Genomic DNA, 22,629 nt, shown 5'->3' on the forward strand with positions numbered 1-22,629 from the left:
AACCCCAAAAAAGAAACAGGGAGTGTAGACGTGAGGTGATATGTTGTTATTCGTCAGCTCTGGCAGACCGACAGGCCATTCAGGCCATGTGATGGCGATGTGGACATGCAGATCCCCACAATCTGGCCAGCAAAAGTATGAACCCAGCCACCTTGCGTTTAATTGAGGATTTCGATAGTGTTGTCTTCGTACATCTTCATCCGGGGCACCTGTCCACCGCATCAGTCATTGTCCTCATGCCAGGCGTGCGCAGCGGAGTTGCCTTACCCTATCCATGTCGTGGGTCACGGAGAAGTAGCAGTTGTCACCACGGGTGCATTCATCGTAAGGACAGTTGTGCCCATAATAGCAGGTGACCTCACGGCAATCGCCTAGGAAAGTGCACGGGATATTCCTGGCTTTGTGCTGCAAAGCGAGACGGTCCACCGGACTGAGCTTCTCGCCGTGGCCGTAAGGGCAAGCAGGGCCTAGGGTGCAGGCGCCCCTCAAATGGAATTCGTTGCACATCTTCTGCTTTGCGATCTTTGCGTGGAAGCGCTCGAGAGCACCGCGCTCGACCTTGGCGAGCTTCTCGTCGATACGCTGATCATAGGCGTTGAGGAGAACAAACTTCCTCTCCTTTGGCTTAGTGGGAGCAATCGAGATGCTCTTGCCCGTCATCCCCGACTTCCCAACCGTAGCCCACGAAGACGACGTCGTAGTAGGCGTTCCGTTGCGGAGCCCATTGCTAATCGGAGAGGCTGCGGATTGCGGAGAAGCGACGGTCTGCACGGGAGAAACGGTCTTGACGGGCACAAGCGGCTGCGACGACGGCGGCGGCGGCGGCGGCAAACGGTACTCTGGGAGCTCATCGGACCTGAAGACAGAGGTGAAGTTCACGGTCTTGAACTTAAGCGAAATAAAACCAGCCGTCGCCGGCGTTGTTTCCAGCAGCGAAATACGGTTGGCAAGGGCGGGGTCGTGCTTGTAAGGGCTGCGACACGCTCATCAGTACCGCATCAGCCAGCACACGGGCGAGTGTGATGCATACTCGAGGTTAGGAAGATAACCATTATCGTGGCATCCGCCAAAAATAATGTGCTTGCACTGAATGTTGGAGATGAACACACGCATCATTTCTGGCCATGTGTCAGTATTACCCAAGGCTGAGCGAAGGCGGGGTGGCCTCGGATCAGCTGGAAAACCAGAGTCTGCCACCACCAAGTCAGCTCAGCTAGGCGTACCTTTAATCTTGTGGTCGGCTCTCTCCTTGCCGCTGCCGACATCGATGAAATTGAAAAGCGGCTGGTGCAAGCTAAAGGCGCGGGAAAAGATGTGCAGCTCCTGGGGCGATTTGATGATGCCCACCGAGGCTAATTTCCTGCTTAAGCCTTCCAGGTTGGCGTAGATATGCACCATGATAGCCCAGCTGCCGGCCGAGCCCTCATAAACATCCAATATGTGGTTCCTTATTTCACTGTGAAGCTTGTGCGCGGCATCTGAACCGCCGTCGGCGCCAGCGCGCAGCAGCGCCTCGGTGAAGACGGCACCGTCGCCGTCTATTAGGGCTAGAACGAAGGGCGAATGGTCTGCTTGCTGGCGGGTCATAGCAACGACTCGACTGGCCTCGGAAAACTGCTGCTGCCAATATCTACGCGCCTGTACCTCGTTGTCGAAATCGCCGCACTTTTCGTTGAAGGCCATTTTAAGCTGCTCATACTGGCGCACGATTTCCTGCAGATGCGTCAGTGGCGGGCCAGGACGAGACGGCAGAGCAAAAGACTCGGAGTGGTCGGCGGAAAGCGAGGGCATGGACACGGGAGACACGTCGGGAGGCAGCAGCAGGGCGGAGAGGCGTGGGCTGCGGCGTAGCAGCATACCTGAAGGAGAGCATCGCGCTCGTTGTCAGAGCGCCGGAAGCCCTCGAGCTTCTGCTCCAGAGCAGGGAGCATGGACTCGTAGCCGTTCATGGTGTCGGTTGGCGCCTTGAAGGCTGACATTCGCGAGCGCAGTTTGCGGGTGAGCGAGGGTGGTGTGTTGGGGTCGGCAAGTGGCAGCTTAAGTGAAATTCCCAGAGTCGAGTGAAACGACGCGCGCGGGACGTCCGTGGGAGCGCTAAGACTGTAAATCACAGCACCACCGCAAGCCCGGCCCGGGGATCGCATCTGGAGCGCCCGAGTCCGTCTTTATTGTCCGCCGCCAAGGCCAGCTCCAGCTGAGCTGTCACCGGTGCGGGGCTACAGGCTGCAGCCCTCCAGCGTTGCCCTGCCGGCCTCTGTGTGTAAGCCCTACCGCTCAGTCAGCGCCGTACCCGCCGCGCCGCCTGAGAGCCCACACCCGCCCCAGCATGCCCGCCCATGCACCCAAGCTTCAACGCGTCCTGTCCCACTCGGGACGAAACGCAGCGCCTCTCCAGTCCCGCCGCTTGACGTCACGCCTGTATCTATGTCGGGACCCTCCCCACATCACCTGCTTCCTGTTTCAGTCCGCCCAGCAAGTATAAAAGCAGCCCTCCGTTCCACCAATTCTCTCATCCTCCTCTTCCGTGACATTGCCCTCCGCGTCAATTGCTCTCCTGACGCCTTCCCAAGCTTCACTGCCACCTTCTCCAGCTTCACCCGCACATTCCCACCCCCCGCGAGCCCACACGCGTGCTCCCAACGCCGAAGCACACACCACCACCACAACCCCGCCACACTCCACCCCCCACGTCCCCCATCCACAATGTCCGCGCCGGAAGCCAAACGCCAGCGCACGCAACCCACCTACGAGCTGCTCTACCACCCCGGCATCCCCGGCCGGGGCGAGTACATCCGACTGGTCCTCGAAGCCGCGGGCGCGCCGTACAGCGACGTCGCCAACGAGAAGGGCTCGGCGGGCTACGCGACGGTGCAGGCCCTCTGCTGCTCGGCGACGAGCACGGGCGACGACGACGGCAACCCGCCCGTGTTCGCGCCACCGGCGCTGCGCGTCGCGGGCGCGGGCAAGGGCGGCAGGGCGCTGCTCGTCGCGCAGACGCCCAACATCCTCGCGTACCTCGCGCCCCGGGTCGGGCTGGCGCCCGCGGACGAGGCCGACGCCCTGCACGCGAACCAGGTCGTGCTGACGGCGCTCGACCTCAGCAACGAGACGCACGACTCGCACCACCCCATCGCCGTGTCGCTGTACTACGAGGACCAGAAGGAGGAGGCCGCGCGGCGGGCCGTCGACTTTCGGGAGAACAGGATCCCCAAGTTCTTCGGCTACTTCGAGCGGACGTTGAAGGGCAATGAGGGGCTGGGCAAGGGCAAGTATCTTGTGGGTGACAAGCTGTCTCATGCGGACACGACGGTTTGGCAGGTCATTGACGGGTGAGAATTCCCTTCCCTTTTTCGAGTCCCTTGTTGAGGCCTCGTTTGAGCGCGGGAATTAGATAGATACCAGCACTCCCAGCGTGCATGCGAGCATTGGACCAACATGACTGACGTCTGTAGCCTACTCTTTGCCTTCCCCAAGGAGCTTCAAGCCCGGAAAGAAGAGTTCCCGCTGATCTTCGAGAAGTTCTATCCTGGAATTAAGGAAGAGAAGGGCCTGAAGGAGTACCTCGCCAGTGACAGGCGCTTGAAGTACTCCCAGGGCCTCTTCCGCCACTACCCTGAGTTGGACCGCGAGTGAGTGCTAATATGTCGCCTAGGCATTATAGTGGGTATATAGTAGCTATGCCTGACATTTAGATCCAAAAAGTAATTGCTTGTCACAACTTGGCATGGGAATACGATTTGGGCCGCCTAGTGGTAAACTTTTTGACCATTGGTATCCTAGCACGGCGTGCACTTGGCACAGCGTGCGATGAACTCCCAGAAGACTATCCGAACCAGACCCCGTTTTCCAGAAGAACGGCCCTTTTTGAACTGATGCTCCGTCATACATGCAGCATGCTGAAACAATCAACTCCCCTCACCCCGCGAGTCGTCTAGTACTCGGAGACGTTGCTCTGGGGGAACTCGAAGTTGACACCCTTGCCAGTGAGGCGCTTGTAGACCTCAGAGTAGGTGTCGAGCCTGTAGTCGACACCGCCGCGCTCCTTCTCGTCGAGGATGATCTTGAGAACCTTGGAGCCGTCCTCCCTGGTGCGGATGCGCTTGCCGACGATCTCGACGGGGTAGACGAGGTCGTGCAGGATGTTGTCGTGGACAGCAGTCAGAGTGCGCGAGCGGGGGCGCTTCTGGGTCTGGTTGGAGCGCGAACGGTTGGAGCGCTTGGGGCGGGGCAGAATGCGGCGGGAAGCAACGATCAGGACGTGGCGATCCGAGAACTTCTTCTCGAGCTCGCGGGTCAGGCTGCGGGCTGATTAGCACGAAGAGAGGATTGGCATGTGTGGGGAAAAGACTGCCATACCGCTGCTGGACCTTGTGCCAGCCCTGGAGAAGAGGGACGGGGACAAAGATGACAACCGCCTTCCTGCCGTGGCCAACCTCAATCTACAAGAGTCCTGGTGTCAGCAAAATGTTTGCCGCCCAGTGCCCACCGCCTCTTCGATTTGTTCCGATGTCTTGTCTGGCCACAGCTCGACGAGATCCGGAATAGGTATTGTGCGAATGCGTCGCGAGGCGCGGGTGCGCGCGGTCTCATCTTACCTCGCGGGCGGACACGAACTGGAGAGGGCGCAGAGAGGCCTTCATGTCCGGGATGTTCTGCTCGAGGTCGTAGAGAGCATTGGCAATGCTGGTCTCGATCTCCGAGGGGCTCTGCCTCGAGGGGCTGTTGGGAGCGATCTTGTTCAGGGCAGCCGACATGGTTGCGGATTGTTGTTCGACGGGAGGAGCGGTCGGGTCGAAAGAGGGAGGTCGTCTCGCGTCGCAGTTGAAGTTTTGCGCGTTGTCGATTTCACGAGAGCGATTGTGCCGACGCGGCGGATCATCGTCGGCCCGGCGGCGCCAGTCGGTCCACCCGCCAGTGACCCGCCTTGCGATGCCAAGCCCAGATCTGCTCCCGGACCAGCTGCCACTTGCAACTCCAGTCGTCAAACTTCCATCCGCTTCAACCCTTTCAACCCCTCCTGCATTCTACTCCCACTGCAGAAGCATGATCTGTTGCGCTCACTTCTCAGCATGTTGTCGCCCGTTTCAGACACCTCATCAAAGGGTTGGACTCGACAAGGCGGTGATGGAACCCGTCCCGGTCAGGCATATTCAATTTGGGTATTGATTCCAGCTGTGTAGCCAAGTGATTATCGAGAAATCGCATCATCCAGCAGCCGCATAAAGAAACCATCCAGGTTTTCTCTTGTTTGTTTTCGGCTTTGTCCGTTCATATCAAAGCTTGTGCAGGTTTTCCTGAAACCATGTAGTCGCAGTGTTTGTCCATCCATTGCTGGCTCCAGAGTCTTTATTCAATAATGCAGAGTCCATTTCCGGCGCGGGCTTCTCATGCAGCAGCGCTTCAAAGACAATCCACAAGAAAGAATGCCTGATAGTAAAGACGCTCCGCCATGAATCATGTAAATAGAATGGCCGGTTCCTTTCCTTCTTCTAACGAGCCACCTCGTGCCTGTCTTCTACGTCTTGTCCACGATCCTTACACGCTTCTTGGAAACTCTAGATAGCACGTCGTCATGGCAACGAAAATCCCGGGCACGAACAAGCGCTGCTTCGAGAACGCCCACTCTGATTTTATCAAAGAGCAGCGAGGTTGGAGCGACGGTAAGTCCGCAGCAATGAAATCCTCCGTCATCAGCTTCTCGTTAGACTAATGCCATGATAGCGGAGACGAAACTCTGTCTTGAGTTTCTATGGTACACCGTGCTCAGTCGTGACGAGAAACAGCGATATGATGGTAAACGGGAAACACCATTTATATGGGACATCCCTTATGTCGTACCACCTGCCTATAACAAAAAGGCCGAGAACCAGCGAGAGCGAGAAGCTTTCCTGCACGATCCTGCAAATTACAGTGCACCTTCTGAAGGGGCTGGATCACGTGGAGCTGATGCCGAGGACACTTTGGGCTACAACACTACCGACGAAGTGCGTCCAGGAACACGTGGTACAGAAAGAGAGGGCTCAGCACAGCAGAACCTTCCAGGAGAAGAGCGCCCGGCCAGGGGTGACTCGGATGAGGATTCGCTGACCCTAAATCCCGCGCAAAAAGTCAGGGACCTCGAGGCCCAGCTTATCGAACTCCGCCAGAATAACGCGTTTCTGAGCAGCAATGCCCCAGAGCAAAAGCACTGGCCCAACCTCGACCACCTTCCTCTACCGTCATCTACTGATGACGGCCGTAAAGACCCAACCGGCGCCCTGCGCCCAAGGTGGAAAGCCCAATATCAACGATTTATTCGGGTTCATATGGGTGGAGAGTACCATAAAAGACCCAATGAAGACAACAACGCTCTGGGGGAGGCGGTAGCATTTGAAAAAATGAAGTACGGGAAGATTGAGGCACACGATGGCAAGCAGGTGTTAAACCATGACGGCGGGAAATGGGTGTTCGAACGTGTGCTTGGTCAAGGGGGATTCGGGACAGTGGCATTGTGGCGCAAGAAAGATTTGGTGACTGAGCAGGTCATAGACGTAAGTGAATTTCCCCATTGATCACAACCACCTACCGTCACCTTCCTGGTGCAGTGGGAGCGACCTGTGGCGGACGATACATGAAGCTACCTCGCTCGGGACTGACAGTGGTTGTGTCGCAGATGGTTGCTGTCAAAGAAGAAGAGACAAAATATGCAATAACTTGGACCGACCCGCTCTACTGGCGCGACAGCCTGCCGAGGGAGATCTCGATTCACGAGCATTTAAAGAAGATCAACCCCCCGTGTCCCTACCTCATGAGCTCGCGCGGTTATCGTCTCAATCTCCGCCAGCGGATATGGAGGCTCTACCTACCCTACAAGCCGGGCATGACGCTCAAAGAGCCGATGAAGTTCAAGCGGAGCGAAGGAGACTCCGACATACCGCTGGATTTTATATTTTACACCTTCCTTGCAACAGCGGAGGCGTGCTTGGCTCTAGAATGTGGGTGGTGGGGAGGGCAAGAGAATGAACCTCTTGCCGAGGTATTGGAAAAGACGGGAGGTAGGAGGCCTGGCTGGATACCCATCGTGCACCGAGATCTCAAGCCTGGAAACATCTTTCTGGATAGGGAACCATATGACGCTGAGGCAAAATGGAATATGGTGGGTAGCTAACGCTGGATGGCACTGCCATCCCCCCTCAACCGCCCCCAATGAACTTGTTGCTGACACGGCTTGCATTCGAACCAGTACCCAACACCTTGTGTAGGGGACATGGGTATGGCCATTGAGGCTTACCCCGATGATCCGTATAATCCCGAGAACTACAGTGGTTCCGGCACGACTGAATACATGGCACCGGTAAGTGGCGCCGAGAAGACAGTCTCTGTATCAGTGGGTCTAATCATCTTGTAGGAACAAAATGTATATCGTCCTCTTGGTGTGCCCTTCGCGCGCAAACTTTCGGACCGCACGAACGTTTTCGCAATTGCCGCAAGTATCTTTGAGCTTTGGCAGGGAAAACTGCCAGGCTTCACGGCTATTTATGATGAAGAAGTGGACGCGAGCGAAGACGACATCCACCTACCGCCCAATCACGATGAGGACGAAATTGGTAATTGGTACATCGATCATCATGGACAGAAGTCGCACAACGAACGACTTTATAGAGGCAGAAATCCCGACGAAATGTATGAGGCGGAATGGGGCAGAACTTTGGGAACTGGTGCCCCTCATTGGGTCAACTTGTGGGAGCTAGAGAAGTGGAAATCAGACTGGCTCTTGCCGAGCATCGGTAAGCCAGATGGTGATGAGCAACAGCCATTGCAGAAAACCAAGGAAGTCGAGCTGGCCAACATACTCCGTCAGTGTTTGAAGTGGAACGCAGATGAGCGACCCTCCATTCTCAAACTCCGAAACATGGTGAAGAATGCAATAGAAGAGCTCCAAATCAATCCAAGCGGGGCCGATATGAGAATAATCGAACCGTTCGAGCATGGAGTAGAGGACGGAGCTCAAAGGTTATTTCCACGCGTTTGGCAAAAGGGCGGGTTGGTCTTTCCGATGGACGACAACCAAGGAGCTGTGTCTTATGTGGAAGCCTTGAACGAAAAAATGGAACAAGGCTACCAGAGGAACGTGGGGAAAGGCCTCGCCGAGATGACGCGACGGGCATGGATGCAGCAATTGCGGCCATATGAGCCTCAAGATGCTGTTGCTCAAGAAAGCAGAGGCACTAGCAGCAAAAGACGAAGCGCGACGAACGACGACAACAGGGGGTCTTCAAAGAGACAGAAACTACGTGAAGGCCCATCCTCGGGCGGCGACAACCCCAACGACGACCCTAAGAACAACCCCAACGTTGACGACGACGGCGACGCTTGATGAGAAGCTGGGTTCACGTCTGTATGTACATACGTAGATAGATTGAATCATTGTTAGTTGTTCAATAGCTTGGTCCTCCGGTGGTTTTGGGTGTGTTGGTCCAATAATAGCAACGTTCAGCGGAGTGGGAGCACAATAATGACGGCTCGGACAAGGCAAGGCCGATGATCAGCCCCGGGGATTGCTCTGGACATGAACGGAGCTGCAGTCAAAATTGGCTCCAAGGATTGTGGGGTCGGCGCAATCGGAAGGGCGTCATGGAGGGTCAGGGTGGAGACTTGGCCGCATCCGAACATGGGCTGCCACGCCGGGGTTCTTCGGAAGCGAGTCAGATCAGACGTCAAGTGAGAGTGCACTCGCACGGCGTTTCCCAGCTGCCGGTGGAGGTAGAGCTGGGCCTCAGCATTACCCCGCAAAGTAGGAGCTAGGCTGGGTGCTACCGTGGTCTCAGAGATGAGGCATGGCGCGAGCCGGATGGTGAAGCCACCTCTTTCCGTATCGGGGCGGATTCGCACCATGAAAGGATAGTCCCATGGCTCTCGTCGTCAAAGTGACGGCGGAAGACAGGGAGGGCTAGGCGGGAAATGAGGGCTGCGGTCATGAGGCAGCCCCATGGAAGATTGCTGTCAGCTAACGCGCAAGGCGTCTCCGCGCAAGAATGCCATGCGCAGCGCTTGGCCGGCACAACACAGTCGGCATTATTGCATTCCAGCGCGGTTCCAATGAGGTTGGCCACGCGGAGGCTGAAGGGCAGGGCGCCGATCGGCGGTGGCGTGCAGGACGGGCGGACGGCCGGCTGTGGCCTCGTTGAGGGCCACAGCAGCACCAGGTACCTACAGATTGGCGAGCTGAGAGCTGAGAGCACGATACGAAGGGTGCCCCCTGAGCCGCGGGCTGGCACGGGACTGCAGCCGGGCAGAAATGCGCCTGGCTGCGTGAGGGCGACGAGTCGGGCCGAGGCTGACGGGCACGCTGGCGGAGAGAAGGCCACTGGTGACTGGCCACCCAGCTCGCGGCGGGCGGTGGGCGGTGAGCGGCAGCGGCGTGGCAGTGGCGCGGGCGCGGCGGACGGGCAGCGCGGGCAGCGCGGGCGATCCGAGGCTGCGTGCGTTGCGCGGTGGTGATGGTGCGCACAGAAGAGCGGGCGTTGCGCAGCCTCTGCTCTGCTTCCGGCGGTGACGTGCGCCCGTAGCGAGTCTCGCGCGGGCAGGACGGGCTGAACGGGCTGGAGGCGGCCGGCGTGGCGGCCGGAAGGGGGCGCCCAGAGCCGGGGGGGCCAGCGCTTGGGCTGCTGCGCGAGCGATCGCTGGCTGGCCTTGCCCTACGGCTCCTCACCATCACACTATTACCTCCACCCACCGCCCTCGCCCACAATAAAATCACTGGCCTGCCAACTCCTCACGCTCGCTGCCCTCTGTCCCTTCTCCCAGTCCCACTCTGCACCGCCCGGCCCCGCGAGCCCGGCGCCCTCTCGCCTCCGCGCCGTTCCTTCCACCATCCGTCCCAGCGCTCCTTTCGTCTCCTCCACGCGCCCGCCCTCGCCCTCAGTCACTCATTAGAGAGCCCGGGCCGCCCCCAGCTCTCGTGCTACTTATACGCCATGGTCCAGCGCAGGCGGTCCACCCTCTCCTTCCGCCCCAAGTCCGCCCACCCGTCCGCCGACCCCGAGCCCGACAACGCCATCCCGCGCCCGCCCAAGCGCACGCAGAGCCAGGTCTTTGGGCCTCACGACGTCGAGGCCGAAGCCTCTGCATGGCGCCATTCGCACCATGCCGGCCCTGAGAAGGAAGCCAAGCTGTCGCACGATACCCACCGTCAGGAGAGCCACCGCCGCCAGTCGACCCTGCACAACATCGAGCTCGCCCTTAGCACTGTCCGCGACCTCATCCACCGCCGCGGCCAAAGCCAGAGCCAGAGCGCAGCCGCTTCTTCCGCCGGACCCAGCCGCAGCCAGGAAGCTACCGTCGACATGCGCCCACAGCGTTCGCCGTCGTTTGCCAATCCCCCTTCGGACGCCGACGTCGAGTCGCTCGCCTCCTCCTCCCCTCTCCAGCCCTCACAAACCGTTCCTTCCAGTAAACACCAAGCCCCCAAGCGCTGGGCTAGCGCCCGTCGCTCGTTGAAGAAGTTCCGTCGCCCTGCCGTCTCCGGTCCTGCCAACGATCGCTGGAATCCTCTGCCGCCGCCGTCGCTGGGACCGCCCTACATTGACCACAACGCCGGCCAGGCCGCTCGTGATTCGGCCAACCAGCTTAACGCCATGAATCTCAGCCTGCACTCCCGCAGCCGCTCCAAGGTCTCACCATGTGGTCAGATGTCTGAAACGGATAGTGTTATCGGAGATGACCAGGGCCAGCTGGTGGCACAGCCGCCGCGGATGGGTACCACTTCCCCTGCAATTTTGCTCAGATTATTATCATCATGCTAACGCAATCTGCCAGACTTTGTCCAACGATTCCCCCGCGAACTGTCCGAGCACGTCTTCTCGTTCCTCGATGCGTCGTCCCTTGCCATCTGCGAGCGTGTCTCTCGCGGCTGGAGGGAACCCGCCCAGTCCCGACATGTGTGGCGTGTCGTCTTCAACCGCCAGTATGAACAGCAAGTTCACGTGGAACCGCCCCCACTCCAGATGGGCGGCATCGGCACCGGCATGGCGCAACCCTACCAGGACTGGAAATTGATGTATCACATCAGGAGGACAATCGAGCGTCGGTGGAGGTCTTCGCACCCGGCTGCCGTCTATTTCAATGGCCACACCGACAGTGTATATTGCTGCCAGTTTGATGAGAACAAGATCATCACTGGCTCCCGCGATCGCACCATCCGCGTATGGGATTTGAACACTTACAAATGCCTGAAGGTAATTGGAGGACCCGAGGCCCGGCCGCAGCCCAACACTCCCCCGACCCTTGACATCAAGCGTCAGTACACCGAGAGTAACATCCCCTCGGTCAATGGTACCCCAGAGGGCCATGCCATCTACCACCAACCGGCCTTTTATCACTCTGCCAGCATCTTGTGTTTGCAGTTTGACGACGAGATTGTCGTCACCGGCTCTTCCGACAGCTCCTGCATCGTCTGGGACATCAAGACGTGGGAGCCCAAATGGCGCCTCAACGCCCACGAGGCTGGTGTTCTCGATGTGTGCTTCGACAACAGGTACATCATCTCCTGCAGCAAGGATAACTCCATCTGCATTTGGGATCGTAATACCGGCGAGCTGCTCAAGCAGCTCCGCGGTCACCGGGGGCCTGTCAACGCTGTGCAGATGCGCGGTGACCTCCTTGTCTCCGCTAGTGGTGACGGCGCTGCCATGCTCTGGAATATTAAGACGAAGGCCTTCGTCAAGGAACTGAGGAGTGGTGATCGAGGCCTTGCTGCTGTGGAATTCAGCGACGATGCCAAGTACGTCCTCGCCGGCGGAAACGACCAGACTGTTTACAAGTTCGACATCACTACCGGTCAGGTTGTCAAGAAGTACACCGGCCACACCGGGCTGGTGCGCTCGCTCTTCCTTGATACTCCCAACAAACGAGTGCTCTCTGGCAGCTATGATCAAAGCATACGGGTTTACGACTACGAGACCGGCGAAGACGTCTCAGTCTACGACAACTGGACCACCAGCTGGATTCTCAGCGCCAAGAGCGACTACCGGAGAATCGTGGCAACAAGCCAAGATGGTAGGGCGTTGTTACTTGATTTTGGTTATGGCATTAAAGATGTGGAAATTCTGGCTAGCGCTCGCCGATGAGGTGATGGCCGCTGGTTTGATGGCGTTCTCTCACCCATTCTTCTTTTCCTAACTCATCTCTCTCTTCGCTTCATCTTCAACATATCTTCCAGCATGGTGTTTCACGAGGGCTTTTTGGTCATTTTCCGTGGAGTAATGTAGGAACTGGGACGAGCCAAAAGTTTCTTCAAGATAGAAGGGGAACCGTCTGCATTCTTTGGCAAGCACATTCAATTTCATTTTTCCTCTTTCTCTCTTCAATCTATCGTCTGATTTATCTCCTTGATTCAATGACTTCTAACACTTGCACATTTCGCTTCATTTGGGTATTAAGTAGGCAAACTTGACCTATTTCTTTTCTTTTCTGTGTTTCCTAGGGTAGGCTCCAGGTAAATGGCAGGACTCGGAAGCCGGTACCAGGTTCATTACCCCACGTATACCCAAATTGTGCCGGTGGTCATTAGATTTCCATTTCCTTTGTGTCGGTGTCCCTTTGTGCTTCACAATTCACTTACGCTTTGTGTTCGTAAATATTACACCATTAATGCTCTGCTATCTATTACTACCAGGTATTCGAGTTTAAATACATTCGCTTCTTAGGGCAACACACCCATTTCGTCTCGCGAACCAGGCACCCACGATAGCAGGATGGATTACTTGCAATGTAGTATACATGGAATCGTCCAATTGGCATACAGATGTCCCATGTTGTAACCTGTCTTGCGCGGAAAACCTTGGGGGTGAGAACAGACATACAAAAACAGCTGCTCCGTGTGTGTACACCGCAAGTGACAACATGGATGTTCCTTTGGAGTTCTGTTTTGCATTTTACCAAAAAAAAAATCAAAAAGGGAGCAAAAGGAAAGTTTCCAGAAAGCTGCTCTATTCGAAACGATGGACGAGGCAAACTACAAGGCCGGCCTTCTCGTTCATCTTATCCACCAACTATTTAGCGTTTTTGAGTCTATCCCTCACAGCAGGGCAGAACCGTTCCTTCCGGTCGTGATACCTGGCGCGCAGAGAGAGCTGCACGTACGTCCACCGTGATGGTCGGAACGAACGAACTGCAGGGGGGGATGGTGGGAAGGGAGGGAGTCGCCGCCGTGGCCTTTGAAACGACGGTGCTCATGACTAAGTTCGCCTGATCGCCGTCGCCAGGGCACTGGCATTGACGTGGCATGTGATGATCGGGGAGGGTGGTGGGAAGGACACGAGGGACGGTGAGATGAGGGAGGAGGGCGGCTTAGGAGTCTCATCACTTATTAGCGGTCTCATCACATGGCGGCGGTTCTGTTCCTGTGGTGGCGGGCAGTCGATCAATGCTTGTTCTCTCTATATGTCTCTCTCTCTCTCTCTCTTTGACTTGGAGGGATGGTGGATTTCATCGTCCGGTTTTCGGGCGACTAAAAGATCCACGGGCCCAGCACGATGGCTGAATGACCCGTTGCGAGACGTTGAGGCAGGAACGGGCATCGATCTTCATTTGAGGGAGGCTTGTAATGGGTATCATGACGCAACGAGCTTTTCGACCGGAACTCTCCCTGATAAGCCACAATATGTGTAGCACATTGGTAGAAACCGGGTTCCCTCCCTCCCCAATCTTGAAACGCAAGCAACGTAGATGTTAATCTCCTTTTTTCTCTTTTTTTCCCTTTTTGGCTCATCGTCACATCAACCCAGCTTGGGCAACGCCCCGATGCGTCCGGCGCCGAGGACACACCAGAATGCCTCCTCCCTCTTCACTCTGCCATCTGCGCCGCCGGACTCCTTGCCCTTTTCGCGGTCCTTTTCCTTGATGTCATCCGTGAGGTCGGTCTCGTACTCGATGCGCACGAACATGGGGATCTCCAGGACGTCCTCGTCCTCGTCGAGGCCGCCCTCGAGGTCGGCCGGCTCGGCCTTGTCGGCGACGACCTCGAGCACGACGCTGGTCCAGTTGCGGCCGCGCTCCCAGACCTTGCCGGCCTCGGCCTGGGTAGCCGGGTTGGACGCGCCCAGCTCGGTGGATGAAGGGGCCTGCGACTTCTTCTGCGTCGCACCGGGCCCTGTGAGTGCCTCGTCCCACACGTCCGTGTTGGCGCCCACTTCGAACTCCGGGCACAGCACCGTGACTTTACTTTGGATTCGTCCTGGAGTGATGGCCGGTGTCGCCAGGGTCACGTGGATGGGGTCGAAGAGCGGGTTGCGGATGGTGAGGATGAAGTGGTTCGCCATGAACGGCTGCAGTTTGTTGTAGTCGAATGGAACCGGTGCTGTTATGCCGGGGACGGATGTTTCGACTTGGCGTGGCAGCGCCTTTACCGAGATCTGTGGGATGTTGTTGAGAGCTAGCAGCTTGATCTTATAGCGGGAGCTCGATATCTTGGTCTCTGGTCTGGCTAGGATGTGTCGGCATGTTCTGCATCGCTTGGCGCGTTTGGTGCGGAGGAGAGTAGGAACGGGCCGCAGGTCAGCTGCGAAGCGTACGTCGCTGTGTATTTGGCTTTGACGCTGCTCTGGGCTGATGGTCCCTTCCCAGCCGAGTTGCCGCATGCGCTTGATGATTTCGTCTTCGGAGGAACGATTGTGGACTTGGAATCCCTCGTCCGATCCGAAGGCTTCCCTCATTGCCGACGGTCTGTCCTTCTTCGACTTCTTGGCGCCACTTCCACTGTACATGCTCATGATTCGCGACAGGGTGCTTGATGAGCCGTAGCCGTAGTCGCCGCCCATTGTATCAGTTTGCAGCTGGGACTTGTAAAAGGCGCTCAGGTTGGAAAATCGTATGTCATGGTCCATGGGCAAATCCTCATCCGGCGTGCCTTCGTCTTCTTCCTCGTCAGGTTTCTTTCCGAGCTCTTCGGCCTCCTTGCGCTTGTCACGGGCCTTTTCCCGCTCTCGCAAGGTGGGCACGGTCTTTCCTCCATTTGCAAGACGAGCCAGTTGGCCGGAGATGTTGTTGGGCTTCTCGAACTCGACGCCAATTTCGAGTGTGCTCCATTGGCAGTACGGACACGCTAGGTAGAAAGGGCCGGGGGGCTGGACGGCCTCGCCGTCTTCGCCGAGGCGGACATGCCTTTCGTTTTCGGAATCAAGAGAGTTGACGACCATGGGAGCGGTGCAGACGGGGCAGTTGTAGCAGCTTCGCATACATCTACGCAGACCTGGTCAGCAAGCACGAGACACGATTACGAGATTGGTCCAGTGTACCTGTTCCCGTCACTCCGAATGTTGCTGCTGGGAACCTCGAACAAGCAGCTGGGGCAGAACCAGGTGATGACCTCTTCGCTGACACATCGTGGGCAGCGTATTTGGTGACAATCCTCACAGTACAGTAGGTGCTCGAGCGGATATAGGGAGAAGTTGGAGCGAGATTTGCGTGGATCGAAGGTGCGGTCCTGTTCTTCCTTGGTGTGGGTTGAATACTGCGAGGAGCGCTTGTCGCGCACGCGGGCGCTCGGCGTCGAAGTGTCGACACACGGACACGAGTAGAAGGTATACGGGAAGGCCTGGGCCATGACGGGCGGTGTAGTGGACGAGTTGTGTAGTCAAGGCCGACGCGGACGCGGTCAGAAAGCGCGTCGCGCAGCCCAGAGCTTGGACCCTTGCACTTTCCCCGCGGCGCCGGCCATTTCTTTACACTGCGTCATGAGAGCTTCGCGCCTTCACTTCTCCCTTGCTCTCTCCATTGGCCTCCACTCCGAGGCCGGGCTCTCTTGCCACTGATCCGCAATGAAGCCGTTTTCCATCAGAAGCCTGATTCCTCCACCGGCTGCTCGCCGGGTGCGCTTTGCCTTCCAGCGCTGCTACGCCGTGCAGGCACCTGGAGCGCCGACATTTGAGGTCTTCAACCGCCGCAACAAAGTGCTGCAAAGGGAGCGTGCCGCTGCGAACACCGAGAGGAGCAGGGAGGTCGACTACCTGAGAGATGAGACGGCATTCAGACTATGCGAGCGCCTCCTGGTACACCCATCTCCGCCCGTTTCCGCAGCCTGCGCCGTACTTACCACGCTCCACGCAGGACATCAATCGCCGCTTCGACCGCGTGCTTGATCTGGGCGCAAACGCTTGCAACATTGGACGGATACTCACAAAACCGGATCCTGACAGTACCTCTATGGCACCCGTTTCCGAGCCGCTTTCCACCCGTGTCGGAGAGGTGGTGGCCGTCGATTCGTCGCCCACCATGCTTTACCGCGACGCCGACCAGCCGTTCAATAACGACATCAAAATAACTCGCCAGGTCCTGGCCGACGAGGAGTGTCTGCCTTTCGAGCCCGAATCCTTCGACGCCGTTCTGAGCAGCCTGTCGATGCATTGGATAAATGACCTGCCTTCGGTCTTGAGGCAAATAAACAATATCTTGAAGCCTGATGCTCCATTTCTAGGCGTAATGCTTGGTGGGGACAGCCTTTTCGAGCTAAGAACGAGCTTGCAGCTTGCGGAGCTCGACCGACGAGGAGGTGTCAGCACGCGCACGTCTCCACTTGCCGACGTACGAGATATTGGAGGCTTGCTCCAGGGTGCAGGCTTCAAGCTTCTCACGGTTGACGTCGACGACATCATCGTGGACTACCCCAGTATCTTCGCGCTCATGACTGATCTGCAGGCAATGGGCGAGAACAATGCGGTCCTGGGCCGCGAAACGGGTCCAATCAGGAGGGATGTGCTGCTTGCTGCAGAGGGCATCTACAGAGCTCTCCATGGAAACGAAGATGAGAAGGGTACTCTGCCAGCGACTTTCAGGCTCATCTACATGATTGGCTGGAAGGAGGGCCCGAACCAGTCGCAGCCTCTTCCTCGGGGAAGCGGTATGGTCAGTATCAAGGATATCCTTGAAGCCGATAAGGGAGACAAGAAATGATTCAAATGATTTCCCTTCTGTGTGCTGAGTTCTGGTCGGAAAGAGCGGGAAAAGATAAGCCATTTCCTGCCCGCCGGGCTGGCAACGCTTCGTTTTCATGTGCCTAGAAACCGTCGAGTTTTGAAAGCTCGCCGCATGCATCGTGCTGAGAAGGCAAAATGGCGCGGCATGGAGCAGCCTATCTAATCCAAAATATCGAACGTTGGCTCTTAGGTGGGCCCTCCCCTTTCACGGAAAGGACGACTTAACAATAGATGCCTGCATTACATGGAAAGGCATCGGTCAAAAAGAATGCCCAATGAGAGAAGCGCCATTCATAGATGGTCCTTGACCCCTGTGTGAATCTCAGCCTTACGCCCCGCCCGTGCCAAGCTCGACCACACCTACGTCATTGCATTGTCCTACACTTTTCCAAGCCGCGCGCCACCGTCCTTATGCACAACTCCTATTTCGCAGCCCAAAGAAGAACACCACCACCATGGACAAGATTCTCCCGCTTATCCATCTGGCCCAGGCAGCCGGAAGTGCTTACGCCCTCTATTACTGCTACACTTCCATCAGGAATTTGAAGCAGTACGAGAAGCAATCGGAAAAGGCAGCAGAGTACTCCGCAACCGCAGCGGAGCAGCTGCGCAAGACGCGCACAACCCAGGGAAATGCTCTCGTGACGGTAAGATCCTTTACACTATCCACTCCAGCATCTCCGGCAACTAACGACACAACGTTCCAGGTCCTCACCTCCCTTTTCACTTCCGGCTTCCTCCTCTACACTGCCCTCCGCCCAGGCGAGTCCTCGTACCCATCATCCTCGCCTTGGCTCGCCGTTGGCCTGAACGGCGGCAATATCGCCAACACGCTGCTCACACGCCAGCATGTTGCCGGTTTCTGGGAGAGCAAGCCCAAGGTGCCGTTTGTCGAGGGCTTCAACGAGGCTATCAGCTCGACGGCCCAGATAATCAAGTCGTTGGAAAAACTCGCGGTGGGCTGGAGCTTTAGTGCAGCGGTGACGGGGGTTGGTATGTTGATGGGACGGTCATGATGTTTTTACAACTTGGCAACGACTGTCTGTTGGAGGCAATGGCATTCCTCAGGCTCTCTCGATGTCAGCAGCACACGTCGTCGATTCTTGCACTCCTTGCATGCAAAGGCCTCGGGACTGAGCAGCAGCATAGATTACCGCGCATTCAAAGGGGGAGACCTTGGGAATTCTGTTCATCGTCTACGCTTAAGTGCTATTCCGTTGAGAGGGCACGGCGTCCGATCACTCCTCTGTAGTGTTTTGAGGGTATCAATTTGAGTTTGAATTAATCTCTTGTGTTCTGCTCATGGTACGCTGTCAAGTGCCTCATGGGTATCGAGAAAATCGTTGGCCTTATGTTGTGTCTTTCAGCGAACTTCTCACAGGCCACCTGCAAGCTCACAGAACTCGCCAACACCCTTTCTCAAACCCTGCTCATACTCCCACACAAATTGGCCACCCATGCCGCTCTCGATCAACCTCCTCCGCACCCAAACCTCCAAGCTTCCGATCTTGTCGCCGCCAACGCCCCCTCCTGCACCACCTTCTCCCAGCGTCGCCACATCTCCATACCCGCCATTAACGCGCATACCAAAGAACGCGGCTGCATCGTCGAAACCCTGCTTCCACCCTTGCTCATAGCGCCAGTGCTCGAACGGTGTCCCAGGAGAGTTGTTGTCCCAGTACCCGCAATGCTGGGCAAAGCTCTCTCCAAACTTCTCGTCCCTCTGCGCCTGCGCCACCTCGAGCCTCTGACGGACCTCATCCGCCGACAACGCCAGCGTCCAATGCGGCGTGATGGCGCCCTTCTCGGTGCACGCCTTGAAGCCCCACTCGCCGCCAGGCATCCACTGCATCTTGTACGTCCAAAAGTGGCTGCCCATGGCCTTCTTCTGCAGCCGCCCGCTCAGCGCCTGCCCAAACTCCCTCACCCACTCGTCCTTGGCCTTGCCCCCGGCCTTTTTCCACGTCTCCTCGCTCAAGACGCAGCTGTACTCGCCCACCACCGCGGCCACCGCCCCCTTCTTCAGCACATCCCCCTCCCTCGCGTCCAGCTGCGCCAGCTTCCCCCTCGCCTCCCTCACCACCTCCTCCGGCCCCATCTTCTTATGCTTATCCGCAAAGCACCAGTACAAATGCGTGTCCACCACCACCGGCGCCACCCTCGCCCCGACGCCCACCCTATTCACCTCCGCCGCCCACCCCACCGCCTTCTCCAAATCCCACGCATCGCTCACATAAACCGGCAGTCCGGGATCGACCTCCGCCACGGCGCGCACCACGCCCTCGCACCACGCCCACAACCCCTCGGCGCCCCACTCCGCCTCGTTGACGACCTGCAAGCCGACGACGCCCTCGCGCAGCGCGGCGTCGTCGCGGACCTGCGCCGCGATCCACGCGAGGCAGCGCGTCGAGTGCGCGCGGCAGGGGGGGGACCGCCAGTGCTGCGCGCGCCCGGCGTCGGTGCCGCTGTGGTCGCAGCCGTTGGCGCCGCCGGGCAGGCCGTGCAGGTCGAGCAGGGTGCCGACGCCGCGGGCGCGCAGGCGGGCGACGAGCGCGCGGACGGAGGACCACGCGTTGGCGTAGACGGGGGCGAAGCGGTGGAAGGGGTCCGAGGGGGAGGAGAGGAAGGCGGGCCCGAGGGTGAAGTAGCCGATGGGGAGGCGGATGGTGTTGCCTGGGGAGGGTTTTCAGTATGATGGATATGCTTGGACGTCGACGGGGGAAGAGAGAGAGAGAGAGAGAGGAAAAGAAGACAAGGTAAGAGAAAAAAAAAAACGCACACTTCGCTTTTCCCACCAACCAGTCCAGATCCGCGTCCGTCACGGCGCCGGCCCAGTGCCGCTCGAACTTCTCGCGCGCGCCGTCCATGCCCAGCTCGTCGACGCTCGCCCGCACCGCCGCCAGCTCGCTGCTCTTGCCGTGCCCGGCGCACGACCCGGGAAACATGGCGGGGAAGAGCCATTTCTCGAGCACGTAGATGGAGCCCAGGTTCGCGCCGTGCTGGTAGCGGTAGCGCAGCACGTCCAGCGGCGTCACGCGCGTGATGGCCGAGGGCCGGTCGGACTGCTGCGACGTGAGCGGGATCAGAGGTTTGGGCGGGATGGGCGGGGGTCCGCTGCTGCTGCTGTGGCGGTGGTGTTGACTGCCATTTGAGGAGCCGCCGTTGTTGTTGTGGTCCTGGAGGAAGGGTTGGAGCTTGTCCTGGAGTTTGGACTTTGCTTTGTTCAGGTACCTGTCCATCGTGTGCGGGTATCGAGGTGGGCGGGTTTGGCAGAGGAAAAGAGAGGCGGAAAGGCAAGTAGAGCGCGGAAAGAGCTCATCCATTTATCACGAGCTTGAAGCGACCAAAACCTGATAGCGAGCAGAAGCACTGCATTGGCGTTGAAGATCCACGGCAAGCGGGCTGCAGGTACGAGGTTAACGCGCGCGGCACGATCTGTTTCGGACTATTTTGGCTGATGATCGAATGCAGCACGGCCCCGACTTGCGGGTTGGGACGGAGGTTGAGCAGCGAGTGACGTAGTAGATAGGGACTTTCGGCTGCGTTCTGCAGCTGGCTGCAAGGGTCATGGCTGCTTCTCGGCGCTATCTGATGCAAGTGCAAACAACGAACAGGAACGCGAGAACCAAGGTCAAAGAACGACGAGCCATCCGACAGTTTCCCCCGTTGCTAGCATATAAATGCCGGAATGAGATTTCTTGCGTGTGCCCTCCAAACCAAAACCAAAAACGAACCGTTGAACAATAAAGCACCTCACGGTATCCGTAGGCGCCAACCATGCCTCTGAACCCCGAAACGCCTTGCTCTAAACCATTCATTGCATCGTGTGCAGAGCTGCTGCTGCGTCTCTGTGAGAATGAGCTCCAAGCTCCATCTGCATTGGTGCATCTTCGCCTGGCGTCGCTTCACGGCCAGGACCAGCTCCCGGGCTGGTGCCTCTGCTGGGGCTAGGTCCTCTACTTGGATTCTGGCTTTGAGTCGGGCTTGCTCCTCCTATCGACAGGTTTGAGAAGCTTGCAGACATCTCAGGCTCTCCATTAAAAGATCTCTCGTTGGCGCTAAGCTCCTGCCTCACCGTCGCACCGGTCGCCGGGTTCGCGTGCTCAACCCTGTACAGAACCGGCACAGTTCCAGCGCTATGTGGCGGGAGCGATCCAGCACCAGTGCCAGTGCCGTTAAGCTCTTCGTCCTTCCGGCCAAAAGACTCGGCCCACCACCTTACTTTCGTAGGGTTGGGCAAGAAGATGCGCTCCTTGCCCCGGACCCGATCATCAACATCAGGATCGTACTTGTCGTTCAGAAACATTTTCTTGCGAGCAAGGAAGAAGTCCCACACGCTCTGTGTCCGCTCGTGGGCTCTGTAGTCAACACGTTCTTTCTCGTTGTCGAACAGGAACGTGCCATACTGGCAAGAATAGAGATGGTAGAGCAGCCGCCTCAAGAAACGCTCGTTGAACTCGAACCGCGTTGGGTACTGGTGAAGGAGCTGGTAGGTTGCATCCAAGAATTGATGGAACACGGGGCTGACTTCATCGGGTTTAGTAGTCTGGACCTTGTCCGGAGGCTTGGACCCGTTCGACCTTGGGCTTGGAGAGTCAACTCTGACATCGCCTTCCGACTCGGGCAATGACTCCCTACTGTCGTTCTTCTTGTTGCCGAAGAACCCTTTGGCGCTTAGCAAGGCGTTCTCGAATGCATTGGCTCCTCCTGCGCCGGGGTTGGTAGCATCGTTGCCTCCTATCCGCTCGTTCTCAATCTCGAACCACTTGTCGCTATTCAAGAGGCCAGAACGCTGCCGGAACTGATGACCAAAAGAAAGCCAGTCCTTCTCGACCAGGACAATGAACCCTTCCATGGTGCGATAATACGGATCCAAGCACAGCTGAGCCAATGCACTAAGCTGACTTGTGCGATCCCAGCCATCCGAGCAATGAATAAGGACATGAGAATGGTCAATGGCAATCGCCTTTGCGCATATCCTCGATCCATCCACAATACCGGCGATGTGTTCCAGCCATCCACTCTTCGCAAGTTGCTCACGGTGGGCGGGCACATTCGCGAAGTCGGTGTGCTTCAAGGCATCTACGACCTTGTTCAGCGAATTGCGCATTACGTGAATGTTAGCAATTCCCAAATAAGCCTTTGTAGCTGCTCCGTAGTGGGCCATATCTTCAGACCCCTTCCCAATTGCCGAGTTGACTGTCGCGTTCAACCTTGGTCGAGCATCCACAATCAAGTTCTTCTGCTGCGCGCCATACATCCGCCCAGGGCTGATAGGTTGCTGCGTGGCGTTTGAGATTAATTCATCCTCCGCTGCCGTCCCGGCCACGACGAAAGAGCTCTCGCCGCTGGTGGAGGGGAGATTTTCGGTGCTTGGTTCCGGGCTGCCGGACGGCTTTGGTGTTGAAGTGGGCGACGGCTGGACGGAGTCAGACTGCCAAACTTCGCCGTTTGGTCTCGAAGTTGCGAAAATGGCGGCAATCAGCTTCTCGTCTTGGGGGTTGCGTTTGCGTTGAAGTCCCGGCAGTGGCTGAGAGCTCCTCGTGATGGAGCAGTTGTTTATCGGATGCAGGTACACCAGGGCTGGTATTCTCGCACGCGAACGGAAATCTCTGGCGTATTTTAACGTCATGTCTGAAATGACCGAGGGTACCGCCAACACGGAGGGATAAGTCGG

The 22,629-nt window shown here is 57.6% G+C and overlaps 10 protein-coding genes across 10 annotated transcripts; 5 read left to right on the plus strand and 5 right to left on the minus strand.

Moving 5' to 3' along the window:
* Positions 1-158: 158 nt before the first annotated feature.
* On the minus strand, positions 159-1,979 carry BKCO1_1200040 (c-x8-c-x5-c-x3-h type zinc finger protein; the record flags this gene model as incomplete). Its single annotated transcript, XM_020270712.1, has 5 exons — positions 159-209; positions 268-973; positions 1,031-1,118; positions 1,224-1,713; positions 1,860-1,979. 5 exons carry the CDS (start codon positions 1,977-1,979, stop codon positions 159-161), a joined length of 1,455 nt encoding a protein of 484 aa, XP_020132476.1.
* Positions 1,980-2,703: 724 nt separating this feature from the next.
* BKCO1_1200041 (glutathione s-transferase) lies at positions 2,704-3,633 on the plus strand (the record flags this gene model as incomplete). Its single annotated transcript, XM_020270713.1, has 2 exons — positions 2,704-3,329; positions 3,453-3,633. 2 exons carry the CDS (start codon positions 2,704-2,706, stop codon positions 3,631-3,633), a joined length of 807 nt encoding a protein of 268 aa, XP_020132477.1.
* Positions 3,634-3,931: 298 nt separating this feature from the next.
* BKCO1_1200042 (40s ribosomal protein s7) lies at positions 3,932-4,754 on the minus strand (the record flags this gene model as incomplete). Its single annotated transcript, XM_020270714.1, has 3 exons — positions 3,932-4,298; positions 4,357-4,439; positions 4,596-4,754. 3 exons carry the CDS (start codon positions 4,752-4,754, stop codon positions 3,932-3,934), a joined length of 609 nt encoding a protein of 202 aa, XP_020132478.1.
* An 818-nt stretch (positions 4,755-5,572) lies between these two features.
* Positions 5,573-8,356, plus strand: BKCO1_1200043 (serine threonine protein kinase; the record flags this gene model as incomplete). Its single annotated transcript, XM_020270715.1, has 5 exons — positions 5,573-5,660; positions 5,722-6,530; positions 6,653-7,135; positions 7,223-7,333; positions 7,388-8,356. The coding sequence occupies 5 exons, from the start codon at positions 5,573-5,575 to the stop codon at positions 8,354-8,356; spliced, it is 2,460 nt and encodes an 819-aa protein (XP_020132479.1).
* Positions 8,357-9,956: 1,600 nt separating this feature from the next.
* BKCO1_1200044 (f-box and wd40 domain protein) lies at positions 9,957-12,107 on the plus strand (the record flags this gene model as incomplete). The annotated part of the gene is made up of 2 exons (XM_020270716.1): positions 9,957-10,737; positions 10,798-12,107. The coding sequence occupies 2 exons, from the start codon at positions 9,957-9,959 to the stop codon at positions 12,105-12,107; spliced, it is 2,091 nt and encodes a 696-aa protein (XP_020132480.1).
* A 1,650-nt stretch (positions 12,108-13,757) lies between these two features.
* BKCO1_1200045 (dynactin arp1 p62 subunit ro2) lies at positions 13,758-15,583 on the minus strand (the record flags this gene model as incomplete). The annotated part of the gene is made up of 2 exons (XM_020270717.1): positions 13,758-15,219; positions 15,276-15,583. The coding sequence occupies 2 exons, from the start codon at positions 15,581-15,583 to the stop codon at positions 13,758-13,760; spliced, it is 1,770 nt and encodes a 589-aa protein (XP_020132481.1).
* Positions 15,584-15,797: 214 nt separating this feature from the next.
* BKCO1_1200046 (methyltransferase domain-containing protein) lies at positions 15,798-16,929 on the plus strand (the record flags this gene model as incomplete). Its single annotated transcript, XM_020270718.1, has 2 exons — positions 15,798-16,028; positions 16,087-16,929. 2 exons carry the CDS (start codon positions 15,798-15,800, stop codon positions 16,927-16,929), a joined length of 1,074 nt encoding a protein of 357 aa, XP_020132482.1.
* Positions 16,930-17,407: 478 nt separating this feature from the next.
* Positions 17,408-17,968, plus strand: BKCO1_1200047 (methyltransferase domain-containing protein; the record flags this gene model as incomplete). Its single annotated transcript, XM_020270719.1, has 2 exons — positions 17,408-17,599; positions 17,660-17,968. 2 exons carry the CDS (start codon positions 17,408-17,410, stop codon positions 17,966-17,968), a joined length of 501 nt encoding a protein of 166 aa, XP_020132483.1.
* Positions 17,969-18,327: 359 nt separating this feature from the next.
* Positions 18,328-20,191, minus strand: BKCO1_1200048 (glycoside hydrolase family 5 protein; the record flags this gene model as incomplete). Its single annotated transcript, XM_020270720.1, has 2 exons — positions 18,328-19,625; positions 19,732-20,191. The coding sequence occupies 2 exons, from the start codon at positions 20,189-20,191 to the stop codon at positions 18,328-18,330; spliced, it is 1,758 nt and encodes a 585-aa protein (XP_020132474.1).
* A 575-nt stretch (positions 20,192-20,766) lies between these two features.
* Positions 20,767-22,584, minus strand: BKCO1_1200049 (protein phosphatase; the record flags this gene model as incomplete). Its single annotated transcript, XM_020270721.1, has 1 exon — positions 20,767-22,584. The coding sequence occupies one exon, from the start codon at positions 22,582-22,584 to the stop codon at positions 20,767-20,769; it is 1,818 nt and encodes a 605-aa protein (XP_020132475.1).
* Between the last annotated feature and the right edge of the window lie 45 nt (positions 22,585-22,629).

The sequence above is a fragment of the Diplodia corticola genome, assembly GCF_001883845.1.
Source record: "Diplodia corticola strain CBS 112549 chromosome Unknown scaffold12, whole genome shotgun sequence".
Classification (NCBI taxonomy): domain Eukaryota; kingdom Fungi; phylum Ascomycota; class Dothideomycetes; order Botryosphaeriales; family Botryosphaeriaceae; genus Diplodia; species Diplodia corticola.